At 44.5% G+C, this 14143-nt stretch overlaps 1 protein-coding gene across 2 annotated transcripts in view; it reads right to left on the bottom strand.

Moving 5' to 3' along the window:
• Positions 1 to 7339: 7339 nt before the first annotated feature.
• Positions 7340 to 14143, bottom strand: part of IKBKE (inhibitor of nuclear factor kappa B kinase subunit epsilon) — a 50395-nt gene continuing 43591 nt past the window's right edge. For both annotated transcript variants that reach the window (XM_035123119.3, XM_088674341.1), the window contains one exon: positions 7340 to 14127. In XM_035123119.3, coding sequence (XP_034979010.2) covers positions 14100 to 14127 — 28 coding nt within the window. In that variant the 3' untranslated portion in view covers positions 7340 to 14099. The remainder of the gene's footprint in view (positions 14128 to 14143) is intronic.

Below are 14143 nucleotides of genomic sequence, written 5' to 3'. Positions count from 1 at the left end.
TCTTCTTCGTAGAGAACGGCAGCGCCCGTTTTATGCGGCTGTGTAAAATAGCAGCAATAAAATAAGGGCGCCTCTATGCATGTGCAGAGTGCTTTCCCCCCTTGCTGTCTGCGGTAACGAGGGAAACTTCCCGGAGCGCGCTGGAAGCTGGACCGTTAGGGCGAATAGGGTATTGCCCCACCAGTCTGAGTCCACCCCCACCTGCCAGCCCTCTCAGTTACAGTCAGTGGGTGGCTCTGCCTGTCATTGTAGATCTTCCTGCCTTTCACCCGACCAGTCCTGGCGGGCATCAGTTAACACTGGAACAGGTGAGGCTATGAGTTCTCAGAAATTCTGAGCCCCATCCTGTCTCCCTTTGGAAAGTAAGCTTAGCTCCCATTCTTTTGAAAGGCAGAGGCTCTGCAATGAGTGTGGAGGGCATTTCAGGACAGAGGCAAGAGACATCAAGGGACACTTCGTCTCATGCAATTCTAGCCCAGGTGGCAGAAAATGCATTATGGAGGAGCCAGGCATAGCTGTGCTCAGACCCTTTCACCTTCATGCCTAGTGAACCTGCTTATTCACTTCTAGATCAGGCTCTCCCTCCTTCACAGGATGTGCTGCTTGCTCCACAGAAGTGTAAGCAGGTCTTCCAGAGAATGGTCAGAGGCACAGCACTGAACATTGTGGTGCTGATAGGCCTTCCCAAGGTAACCAACCCCAGCATGGGCAGCAGTTAGCAGCTACACACAGGCCACTCCTGACCCCTGCCCTGGCCCCTATTTGGAAAATGCATCAGGGAGCTACCATTTTAAATTTCCCACAATGCCCTACACCCAGGGCATTCTGGGAAATTAAAACAGCAGCACCCCCTGGTCCCAACCACACTGGAGTTGACCCTGCTACCACTGATCCTTTTGACTGCCTGCATTTGTGTTCTAACAGCACCAGCAGGCAAGTTTGACTGAATCAGCCAAGCCGGGATAGACATTCTGTTGTTGTTGTTGGTTAGTCATTTAGTCGTGTCCGACTCTTCGTGACCCCATGGACCATAGCACACCAGACCACTCCTGTCTTCCACTGCCTCCTGCAGTTTGCTCAGACTCATGTTGGTAGCTTTGAGAACACTGTCCAACCATCTCGTCCTCTGTTGTCCCCTTCTCCTTGTGCCCTCCAACTTTCCTAACATCAGGGTCTTTTCCAGGGAGTTTTCTCTTCTCATGAGGTGGCCAAAGTATTGGATCCTCAGCTTCAGGATCTGTCCTTCCAGTGAGCACTCAGGGCTGATTTCCTTCAGAATGGATAGGTTTGATCTTCTTGCAGTCCATGGGACTCTCAAGAATTTCCTCCAGCACCATAATCCAAAAGCATCAATTCTTCGGCAATCGGCTTTCTTTATGGTCCAGCTCTCACTTCCATACATCACTACATTCACTTACAAACTCTAGCTTGTGCTGCCTCTGGATCATGTAAACTTTATCCAGACCTAATTGCTTACCCAGCTCAGCTAATTCTGCGGATTTAAGCGAGCCCTTTCAGGGAAATTCCAGGCTATGTAAACACCAAGATAAAGAATCTGCCTCTTAGAGCTAACATGCTGGGTCTGCCTTTCCACCCAAAAGGGAAAGTTTGCAGAGGAAAGTAGATATCACAAAATGAGAGTGACAGCAATCACACCTATAATGCTCCCTCCTCTCAGGGAAAGAGAACCAACAGTTCTGGACACAACCCACTCAGTAACCTCTCACTGCAAAACCTTGATCATCCACCTCCAAATAATGCCACATGCCAGTATTACTTGCAGCAACAATTGCATTTCCCCTCTGGCCCCCCAATACACATACCACATGAAGCCATCCATGAATAGTCATGGATACAGAATTCTCAAAGAATGAGTAGGATCACATCATATACAATTTGTACATATAAAACAATCAATAAGGGATGAAACATATCCTATGAAGAAAGATTTGGGAGTTTTTAGTTTAGAGAAAAGGGGGTAACATGATGAAAATTTATAAAATTCTGCACTGCATGGAGAAAGTAATAATAATAATAATAATTTTATCATTTATACCCCGCCTACCTGGCTGGGTTTCCCCAGCCACTCTGGACAGCTCCCAACAGAGGACTAAAACAGAATAAAACTTCAAATAAAACTCCTACAACACTCCCCCCCCCGCCCCAGTTTCTGTGTTTCCCCAATAGCTGTCTTTTCCTTCCTTACCTCCTCGTTTGCTTCACTTTCGGTTGACTGCTGAGTCTTCACAAGCTGGAAGAGGAAGTAGGAGATAGCATCACACTTCCAGCCTCATCATTCAGTTTTCAAGTGGGGGGGGGGAGAACCACATTTGCCACTTCATGAGGAAGGGGGCAATGTATGGGACAGGGGAACTTAAAGGCTTGGAAGGCACCAGGGGATGTTCTCAAAGACACCACTGCTCTCATGGTTGCCACAATGACAACCCCATAAATTAATTAAATAACAAAGGTGGTCATTAACTTTTGGCTAAACACACATCAGACAGATGGGTACATTGATTTTATTTTCTAACTAGATGCTTCATTTACACTTACAGCCAGCTTATGTCTGATTTTTTTGCCGCTCGTTATCATTTCAGAATACTTCTAGCCCACCACGTTGGGATATTACCATAGAGAACAGTTGAAAAGGTCAGCTCAGAACTGGATCTAAACCTCTTAGACCTGCTTTTCACATAAACTGGGTAAAGTCTGGAATAGCTAGATGAATTCTCCATTTCCCCTATATCACAGGTAACTGGTCTCAAGGGAATGAATGACCTAAGACAAGGACAAATTTTGGAGTCTTAACACAGTAAATGTTCATCTAAGAGGAGGAGCATAAGACAAATCAGATGGATATTCCCCCCTGGAAGGCATGAATATCTTTAAAATAGTTAATCCATCAGGCACATTTGAAAGAATATTTGCCATTTCACACTGAGTCACAAATTCAATACAATCTGTCTTTAATTAGCAATTTGCCCTTTAGATCTCAATTCTATAGGGGAAAGACCACAGCTGAGAGCAGATTATTAGCTCTGACAGCCAAGGAAGAAAATCTGATTTATATGGCCACTCTGGAAAACACAGGACGCATGGTCTGTTAGCACCGCACCCATGTACAGATGTTTAAGTTAGTATCTGACAATATGCTTGTGGGCCTCCATTGGGAGTAGCAATTTGTTGACTTTGGCTCAAGGAATTGTCATATTTTACCCCTAACCATAAACTCACTGTTCCTAAATGAAGGTCAGAAAAGATCATGGGTTAGCCAATGTTAGTCTTACTCAAGAGTAGATAATTGAACCTGCATTACTTAATAATAAATGAATGAATGTAAGTTACTTAAATGCATTGATGCCAATGGAGCTGCTCTGAATATGGCTAACATTGGGCATCATTCTATGAAAGGGATGTCTGTAACTGGCTAATGTGATAGAACTTATTGAATATATTGTATCCAAGATATAGTAATTTGCATTTATCTTTTAAATGATCTTTATAAGAGCCCTTTATATAGTGGCTACTAGTACTATATACTGATAAATGCAAAAATCTGTAAAACCAGTAATTTGCATTTATCAGTATATAGTACTAGTAGCCACTAGTACTCTAAAACACTACCTGTGTTTTACAGTTTTACAATAGGATTTGGAGCCCAACTTTAAGAGAGGTGAGCTTCTGTCATTCATATCCAGCCATTCTTTCCTTCCCAAAGCAACATAAATTCAGGACTATTCTTCCTTCAGGAAGATATTGTATACTGTATCCTGGGTCAGAAGTCCAGAACAGCATTTACTCCTGGAATATCTCCTGGGGGGGGGGGGTGATCGGTAAACTCTTAGAGTCGAAGGGTGATACTCTGATTGCAATATAAAATATGTTTCCCTGTATTTCTGATGTTCATGGTGAGAGTGCAGTTACTTATGTAGCCAAAATAGCACTCACTCACCCAGAATAGGAGGTATCAGCAGGCATCGGGGTGGGCTGGGGTGGGGGACAAAAAAAAACCTTCATAAGGAAGGAAAGCTCTAAAAATACCCAATGAGGACTAAGTATGTGCAATGGCCATGGAACTGGAGGTGGGGAGATAAGATGAGAGGAGGAATGGAATGGAGTAGCTGGAATTCTGAGCAGGGGGGGCACACCTCCACACTGCAACATTTTGTTGCAGATTCCATTGTCGTCGCTATAATTGTGAGACCTGAGCCCGGATAAAGTTTTGGATTTCCAAGCCCTAACTGAAGCGAACATCTAAATGTAATCCTCCTCATGAATATCACAGCATTCCCAAGGGGTCAGAGCTCTAAGTGGCTGCTAAACTGACCTGAACTCTCAGCCAAGGGCGGGGGGGGGGGAATCACCCAACTGTGTCCAGATCCAATTTTTGCAGTTTTGAGTCTCTTGTGAAGTTCTGCCTGTTACAGGCCTAAGTGCCAGCTGATTATTTTCACTGTGAAATTTTGGTTTAACTGGGAAAATGGGTAGGAAAAGTAGTTTTATTTTCAATTTCTTTCACTATTTCAAATGAGAGTTAAGGAATTTCCCCAACTGTCTGCTCCCCGCTAATTCACTTAACTCGTTGTTCAACCCAGATGAAGTTCCCTCTCTAGAAGTTCCTTCCCAGTACTTGAAAGCATAGAGTCACACACTGGTGGATGTGGATTTGAGAAGTCTAAATTGGGAACTTTTCCAGAGATCACGCTTCTCTAAGAGATGCTGAACTATCCCTTAGAGGAACTGTCTTGTGCAATACAATCACACTGGCCTTCTCTTTGCACACAGCATCTCTTTACCCTTGTTCATACAGAGTTTAAAGCCTTGAACTCTTAAGTCCAGGGATGTTTGCAGATAGCAAGGCACGCTAAAGAAACTCACTGATACTAGCACAGAAAGAAAAACATACTAAAACACAACTATTGTACAGAAAAACCATGGTGGTGCTTTCAAAGAGGAAGAAAATCACAATTTAATAGATTTTGTTGAAATAATAAAGCTCTAGGTCTGGGGTGGTGAACCTCTTTCAGCCTGAAGACCTTATGGTAAACCTTTCATGGGTCGCATGACAATGTTGGGTAGTGCTGAGACAAAAGTGGGTGGAGCAGTGGATGTTCCTGTACATTCCAGCCATGCAAAAGTTAGAATTTTCTACAGACACAGCACTCCTCGAGCAAGGCAAGCGAGAGGCCATACCATACTCCAAGGGCACATTTCAGCCAGGCAAAAGTATTTGAGGTGGGCACAGACATGAGGTGCAGTCTGGGGAGAGGCCTGTATTCTGCTCCTAAGTCAGAGGTCCCATCTCCCACCGATTTAGGGTTTTCCATTAACATGGTTGTGGACAGAGGTGTAGTGTCCATTTATTTCATTATGCCCCCTCTTCCCTCCAAGTTCAAGGCTGCATGCATGGTTCATCTTCCTCCTCCTCCTCCTCTTAAAATCCTCATTCAGGATTAATCCTACCTGTGAGGTGAAGTTAGGTTGAGAGATAGTGGCTGCTGGCCCAAGTTGGCTTCACAACTGAGTGGAGATTTGAAGCTGGTTCTCCCTAGTCCTTGTCCAATAGGACAACCACCATGCTGCCGTCCCCCCCCCCCCAGCTCTGTAATTAGTAACAAATGTAGTAAGCATTACAATGTGTTCATTTTGTTTCAAAAGCTGAACAAAGACAAGGCAGCCACCCCCACGATGAAGTCAAAATATGTAACAATCCCTACTAAGGCCAAAATATTAAAATTTTAAAACTTTTAACCACAAGAAGTAGTTATGAAACAGCCATCAAAATAAAAACATTAACGGGATGCCAGGAAATTTAGGTGGCCATCCAATCCCCAGCTGGGGAGTGGCAGAGCTTAATGAAGCAGCAGGGATACTGCTGTATATATAGCCCTGCTTTTTATGCCATCCAGGGTGGGCAGCCAGAGAAACTGCTGCACCAGCTCTGAGCTAGCATAGTGATGGGTTCTATGTCATCAGATGATGTCAACGGGGCTGGCTTAGGATCAAGGGATGCTCAGCCCCCCCCCCAATCCCCAGAACACCCCATTTCAGGATTTCCATGAACGGCCACAGGCAGAGATCCTGACGGCAGCATTACCACCCACACTGGTGGAGTGTCATTGGCATTACTCTGTAAGCAGATGTCACCGAGGCTGGGTGGAGGGGCACCTCTGTTCAAACCCTTCCTTGCCTCCAGCCTGACACAGAGGGGGTTTCGATTGCAGACTAAAAATGTTAATACATTTGCATTGGATAACTATTATTAAAAGCAGTCTTGGCTGGATTGAAAAACAAATCTTCCCATCCCAATTCTTTCAAGAAACATTGCATAAAGTGTGGAAGTCCAGATTTCCACTGAGCATTACCTGGCTAGCTTAAATGATTCATCTCAGGGCTCACTTGTACACAATGAGTTCTGTTGCTGTTGTCTTAATGAGGGTGTTTGGTATTGCCGAGGGCGGGGGGCAGCCTTATGCCAAATACTGCAGTCCCCACTACAGTCTTCTTCTTGTTGCTGTTCTCACATGAATATTGTCTTTTGCTAAAATGTGTGCAAAACAGGATGCAATACTTCAGAGGTCCACCAGTCTCAAGCTTATAAAAAGAATATTGTCAATTACTTGTTTTCTCCACTAAACTGGGTACCTTATTATAGAAAAAAAAATAAGATTTGTTCTTTAGCAAACACTCACTAGCTACTTGTAGTTCCATTTCCACTCTGAAATTTTTCAAGATGCCTGCATACTTTTTTAAAAAAAATCTAACAATTTTTAAGGTATCAACACGACTTATCTCTGGATCTTTAGCATGTCTCCTTTCTCCTGCACATCATAAAACACATGATCTGTATTGCCTCCCTTCTTTCATCTAGGACAGGCATCCCCAAACTGCGGCCCTCCAGATGTTTTGGCCTACAACTTCCATGATTCCTACCTAACAGGACCAGTGGTTGGGGAAGATGGGAATTGTAGTCCAAAACATCTGGAGGGCTGAAGTTTGGGGATGCCTGATCTAGGAACTTCTCTAACCTCCCTCATGTATCTATCTTTTCAACATATACTGTAATTGCTAAAGACCTAAGCCCTTCTCATATTTCTTTCTGGATCAGTCATTTGGTTTTATTCTGCGCAGAAAGTATATTTTGTTCGGCGGGAAATGGTTGCATTTCCATGTGTCAGCATATTTGTGTACATGCCAAGAAAGACTGGTTGGAAACTCCAGTTAATGTACTCCAGCAAACTCAGCAGAGCCACGCAGCATAGTAATCAAATATTGAAAATTATAAAGAAGCCTGTGAGATAATCAGTTTTAAAAGAATAACAACAACAACAACAACATCATCAACAACACCCAGGAGTTTATAAGTTTCTTGTACAGACATTCCAATGTTTATCTGAGTCAGAAGGGAAAATACTTCTTATGAAAGAGTAAACATTTAAGAACAAGCCAAATGTACCCGACAAAAAGAGTTCTATTTTCTGCACATTAAAGGAATGTTTAATGTGCAATTGCTACTTTAAGGCGGTTTAGCTTTGACAGTGGTGTAGTGCTTTAGAAAGCTCTTCCAGGGAGGCCAAAAGAGATTCCACATCAAAGTATTTGCTGATGTAAACATATTATTCCACTTAGGGCGGAATCGACAAAGCAGTGTAGCTTGGCCATCTCCATTTACCGTAATTTCCATGGAGCAATAGTACAAGAACAAATGAATCTACTTTAATAGGGTGATTCCATTGCAACAGAGTGCCCACAGGCACCAGCATAACATTTAAGAAAAAAACAAACACCTAGAATCATAGGACAAACATGACACAGAAGTGGGCTTCTATTGTAGATACTGGCTTGTGGTCAACAGCTGCTTTGTCAGGAGTGCAAGCATCAGCTTCTCAGGCTACTGCCCTTGCACATTGCCTTCAACAACAATTCATTTATTAGAGCTAGCCAACGCAATAGTCAGAAAATGAAGGGCAACTCTGCTCAGTGAAGAACCATCCTTTCAGAGATCAGTCCTGTCAGTCTTGATATCCCTCGTTTTCAAGCGGTGATGAGAATGACTGGGCTGAGGTGAGAAACACCACACATGAAATCCCAGAGGCTGATTGCTGGAGATTTCCCCTCAAGCTTTTGAAACAGCTTCTTGTGGCTAGGATATTTGTAAGCAGATTCTTTCTTCCAAATGCAGTTTGCCCCTTGCTGGGTAGGGGTAATGAACCAGAGTGAGCAACTAACCAAGCAAATCTACCAAAGTTCAGCACAACACCAAGGATTTCTATTTAATGTGAGCCCAGCTGCAGCATCAGAAAGTGAAAGACAGACTCAGTCATCGCTTCCGAGTCTGAATTTAGGGAGGGAACATGAAGTCTCTTTAGATCATGTTGATAGAGGGGCCCTGTCAGGTTGCCTCAGCGTGAGAGGTTTTGGTTGCTCAGAGATGTGGTAGAGTCAGCATTTCATGCCAAGAAAATGTATTATGAGGTGTGCTATTTAAAAGTCTTGGGATAGGCTACATTATTGGGTTATTCAAACAATGGGGGCGGTGGGGGGAAATAAAGGAATGTGGTAATGGTCTAGATTCTAGGAAGACACAGAACAGTGGTCAAGACTTTTTCTTTTCTTTTCTTTTTCAACCTAACTCACGTCACAAGGTGCTTTAATGTGAGGTCTTCAAGCATGGGGTGTCTTCAATCTGTCACTGTTTCGCAGGTGGGATTCAAGCGCATAGGGGCAAATTCAGGTTACGTCATTAGAACGGGTCTGATGCTCTTGCACAGCAAACCTACTTCCAAACAAACACACAGAGTTTCGGCAGTAGAGAAGGTGGCAGGAAAATGTGGGGTAACAATTGCTTGATGTGACATTGTATACCATTCTCCACAAGCAAATCAGACTGAACATTCAACAAGCAGGTTGTCTGGAAGCAACCATGGATAATCTCAATGGTGCTGGTGTGCGTGCAAGAGACATTGAATGGCGCAACCATGTGGGTGGGGGCCAGCTATATGGCTAGACCTTTCCAGAAGATTGGTTCCCCTGGGATGCCAGTTGGGTAAGAAAGACCCACACATTTAACCCCACTTCACATGGTTGTTTCATTCACATACCCTTCCCAATAGGACGAGACCACATTGCAGGGAAACAGCGCACCTGCCCCCCCCAGCTTTTCCAGCTACAAATATTCAAATAATATGCTGTTGTTCCCATATTTTGAAGTAACCATCCCTCCATTTTAACCATCCCTGTGTTGGCTTCATAGTTCAAGTCTGTCGACTAGGCCTGTCACCAGGGTTACCGCCTGGTAGCAGGTGCCTGCTCTGAAGATTCATTGTCACTCGGCAGAGGTAGCATTATTAGCACAGAAGGGAAATTAACAGCCCATGGACAGTGATTTGTGTCTAGGGGGTGGGAGAAAGGGCAGCCAAGGGAATGCCTTTCCTTTCTAAACCACCCACTTTCCCAATTCTAAAATATTTGCTTTCAGAAAGGGGAGGTGTTGTCATGTTCGGCGCAGCCGTTCAATTTTTCTGCACACTGCATTTATCACTGAAATGGTTTGCTCCATCTGCAGTGTGGAGACCTTGCATTATGCCTGCTCCCGTCCACTGGGGTTTGGGCACATAAATCACCTACTAAGCAGGCTGGATAGGGTGCAAGGCAGGGATATGCATCTGCTTCTCCAATGGCAAATAGCTTCCTGATATCATCTTAATGCTTGGCTCCCCAGAGACCCCTGGGCTTCCTATATCACTGCTTGACACATTGCGGCTGCTGGCACATAGCTGAGTCAGCAGGCAGCCTCTGAGGATTACCCAGGGGCTTGTAAAGCCCAAGGATAAAAAATGGTTAAAAGGTGCAGAGCATGACAAATCCTTGCAGTCAACATGCCTCACCACCGAGCTAAAATGCTGTTTTCAGCAATACCCACCAGCTACTAAATATTCGGTCAGGCTCCCATCATCTCAGTTTCACTTAGCCCCACAGCACACCTCTGAGAAAATAGAGAGTATCAGACCAAAAGATGTCATTCTCAAATGCATGCCAAGGTACTCCACTGTCATTTTAAAGAGGAAAAGCTGCTTCAGGAAGCACTGAATGGAAGCAGAGGGGGGAGGTTTGGGTGGGGAGGAATGAAATGCTTAATACTTCACCCTGCCAGCCACCTTCCCACACCCAACCCACCCATCTTCAGGCAGCTTATTCTGGTTTTGTTTTTTTTAAGGGAGGAATAATCAGGAAACCAATCTGCAATTACGGTAGTCCTGCAACAAGAAGCTTGGCACTTAGTAATACAGTCATACCTCTAGATACGAATGCTGCGGGTTGCATACAACACGGGTTACGAATGTGCTGAACCCGGAAGTAACGGAATGGGTTACTTCCGGGTTCAGCGATTTGCGCATGCACATGCGCTGAATCGCACAGTGAGCATGCGCAGATTCGGCGCTTCAGGTTGAGTACTGCTCTGGTTGCATACGGGGCTCCGGAACGGATCCCGTTCGCATCCAGAGGTACCACTGTATGCCTTTCCCAAAAGATTCACCACTCCTGCATACTACTTTGCTGCAGCATAAATAAAATCTGTCTTCATTATCATTCTTGAATGGCTTACACATCCATTAGGTTGCACTGAGGTTTTTCCCCTTTCTTTAAAAGGTCAACTTCAAATATTTAACTTACATATATATATTGCGTTGCGGCCAATGCTAGTCCTATTCAGAGCAGAGCCACTGAAGTCAAGGGGCATGACTAACTCGGGTTCATTCATTTCAACTGGTCTACGAAACCCACCGGTTTCCATCTTTAATTTGCAAGAGCAAAATTGCTAACATGATCCACAGGGCTGTATACCATAGCTGAGCCCCCTTTCACTGGATGGGACCAGGTGTTTGGCTCTGCCCACGTGGCTGCAGTATTTCATAGAACTGTAGAGTAGGCAGGGACTCTGGGGGTCATCTAGTCCGACGCCCTGCAGTGCAGGAATATGCAGGTGACCTATATACTGCATCTCTGCTGGGGAGCATCATAAAGCAGCAGCTCCCATGTGGTTCAGTCTGTGTGGTTTAACAGAGCCAGAAACTGAGGGGAAGGGCCACAGCTCAGTGGCAGAGCATGTGCTTTGCATGCGCAAAGTTCGTGGTTCAGTCCCCTGCATCTCCAAGTGGGACTGTCTGAAAACCTGGGGATCCAGTGCCAGTCAGGGTAGAAAATGCTGAACTAGATGTGACTGTACATCAAAAGCAGCTTCTGAGGCAGGTTGAGGAGCAGCTGCTGCTGGGGGTGCAGGGAAGGAAGATGCCCTAATGCAGGCATCCCCAAACTTCGGCCCTCCAGATGTTTTGGACTACAATTCCCATCTTCCCCGACTGCTGGTCCTGTTAGCTAGGGATTATGGGAGTTGTAGGCCAAAACATCTGGAGGGCCGCAGTTTGGGGATGCCTGCCCTAATGTAAGGGCACCAGCCCTTGTTGTCCATCTCTAAGGGGGAATCTCCTGGATCACAACCAAACAATTCTACGTCAGCCTTAGCTTCTCTGTGCTGACATTAACTTATCTGCCCAGCTGTTTCGTTGTTGCTGTTTTAATCAAAGGAAAGCAGAAGACTCTTTACTTGGCTCACAGCCTTTTGGGATGAAAAAGTTAATACACACACCAGGCCTGTAAGCTTGAGATGAATCAAACCAGAAACCTGGAAGTGTGTTGCTTGCCTGCTCTGCTTTGGGGTGAAAGCAAAACATTTATAATTAAACATACATGCAGCAACAAGACACCTGCCTCTCTCATCCATTTATCCTAATCAATTTTGGCTTGTTTCCAAAAGCAAGCCTGAAATATATCCTGGCCATTTTCTATTTAGTGGGCAACACCTAGAACCACCTGAATCCAGCAAAGTATATTGAGGCAGACTAGGAGACAGGTCTGGAACAAATGGTTATGAAAAGAAAAGTCTGGTCCAGTCTTCTAAAGCACTCAGTGCCACTTTGATTAAAAACAAATAAAACCAAACAGTAACCAGTGAGTAAAACAGCCAATAAACTCACCAGAGAAATCAGCCCAAAGCAAGCTGAAATAATAATTAAAATGTTCCGCAGCCCTTGCAGAAAGTGACACTCAATACAGTGGTACCTCGGTTTAAGGACGCAATTGGTTCCAGGGAGCCATTTGCTCCCCAAGCAGTACTTAAACGGAGCGCCTCTTCTGCGTGTGCGCGAAGCGCCAATAGAACACTTTTGCGCATGTGCGCACCGCACAGATCGCTTCTGCGCATCCGCATGCTGCGGCACCCAGAAGTGTTACTTCCGGGTCTGCGAAATACTCAAACCGAGAGTACTCAAACCGCAGCAGACTTAAACCGAGGTATGACTGTACTGAGAGAATCCCAGAGTGCTCCCATCTCCATTCCAACTTGGCATAAAGAAGATATGCATAAGTGACCCTGGTTTCCTCCTGAATTTTAAAGATAAGAGCCTTGATCCAGGGTTGGACCCAGGGTTGACACAACCAGTACTCTTAACTCAACACTACGACCATTATGCAAGGCAAAAAGTCCTTGAGTGTTTTAAAACAGAATTTCCCCCCACTGATTTCCTGTTGTACTTTCAGTAAACATGTCTGTTGTTTATCTCAGGGGATGCAATACAATTGCACTGGTAAACACAGGAACACGCTTTGCATTACTTTTTTATGTGTATGCCTAAAATGTTTTAAAATGTGACCACATCGCTTAAACAATGCAACAGCTCATTATATCTATCAATACACTAAAACTATCAATACGCTTAAAACAAAAATACAACCTACATACTAAACCTTCTACAAATATTTTCTCATCAGAGTAAGGTTTTTTTTCTTATTAAAAAGGGTATGTGCACTGTGAGCGACCAAGGCTCTATTGTGCCCCTTGAACCACTCTAACCAACAGATCAAAAGAAGATAAATTAGTTTTGTTTTCTCAGACTAAGCAGCCCTGACAAGTGGGGTGGGGGGGTGAGTCTCACCTGACTGGCAGTTACAGGCAAGGAGCAAGGCTTCCTACACAAGACTTCTTCCCGGTAAGTCTTCCTATACAATGCCAGGTTCCAACAGACAATCAAAAAGCCCAGGAGAGAGAGAGAGAGAGAGACATGGCCAAACCAAGCAAGCCCTGTAGCAGGAAGGACAGCTCTCGGGAAGTGGACAACTTTCTCCATCATGTTCCATCATGTCAAACAGAGCCCGTGTGTCTCCTTTGGTGAATGCAGTTTTTAAACCAACCCTGTCTTAACGTCTCATCTCTTACCACTATTCAGATGCTTCCAGATGGGTTCATTGCCATAGTTGTCAAGAAAGGCAGAAAACTGTGAGGGCTTCAGTGCAGAGTTTATTAGTTCCTTGGGGGATTCCAGCTTCTCACATGCCACATCCTACTTTGGTCTCTGTACTGGCATCTACACCTGGCTTGTTTGCAGACAGCACTACTGTAGGTTGATAATGCCCACTTGCCAGACTCTCTGACGTCTCTTTTTGAAGTTAGTTTCTGAGTCACTGCTTGAAGCCTGGGGGACACAACTTTGGTCCCTCAAACCTAGGATCCTTTTTACATTAGACTACTGTACCAGAAAGGGCTCATCAATGAACAAAGGTCAACCAAGGAACAGTACGGTGAGGTATAGTTTCTTTGCTTCCGAGATAAGTATTTCTAGTACTTAACAACAAACATTTCAAGGCAGCCGGCTAGCCAGGTTTGGTTCAGTGAGGCTCCAGTGCCTGTTAAAAGTGCATGACAAGCTTCAAAATGCCAGCTCTCACTGAACCAAGGAAAAGAACCTCCAGTTCCATTGCTGAAGATTGACAGGAGTAAGCAAACAATAAAATTTGGGTGGGTGGGAAACAATATTTCTCTCTCTCAAAATGTAACTAACACATCAAACACATTTTGTTCTCTATTGAGGTATGCTGATTAGACGGTCCACTCTCTTAAATCCACATCAAAGTGCTACAGCAGGGAGGTAGAATGCATAGGCATCTTTAAGACTCAACAATGAAGTTTTCTCCCCAATAAGTCTTCAACGATGTGGATTTACCCACATTATAATTTCAGGCTCTGCAGCCTATTCTCATCCCTACAGTCCTGGTGCAACACCATTTAACCTAGAGAAAGAAAACA

The sequence above is a fragment of the Zootoca vivipara genome, chromosome 7 (assembly GCF_965207765.1).
Source record: "Zootoca vivipara chromosome 7, rZooViv2.hap1.1, whole genome shotgun sequence".
NCBI lineage: Eukaryota > Metazoa > Chordata > Lepidosauria > Squamata > Lacertidae > Zootoca > Zootoca vivipara.
This window is presented reverse-complemented; position numbering and strand designations above follow the sequence as displayed.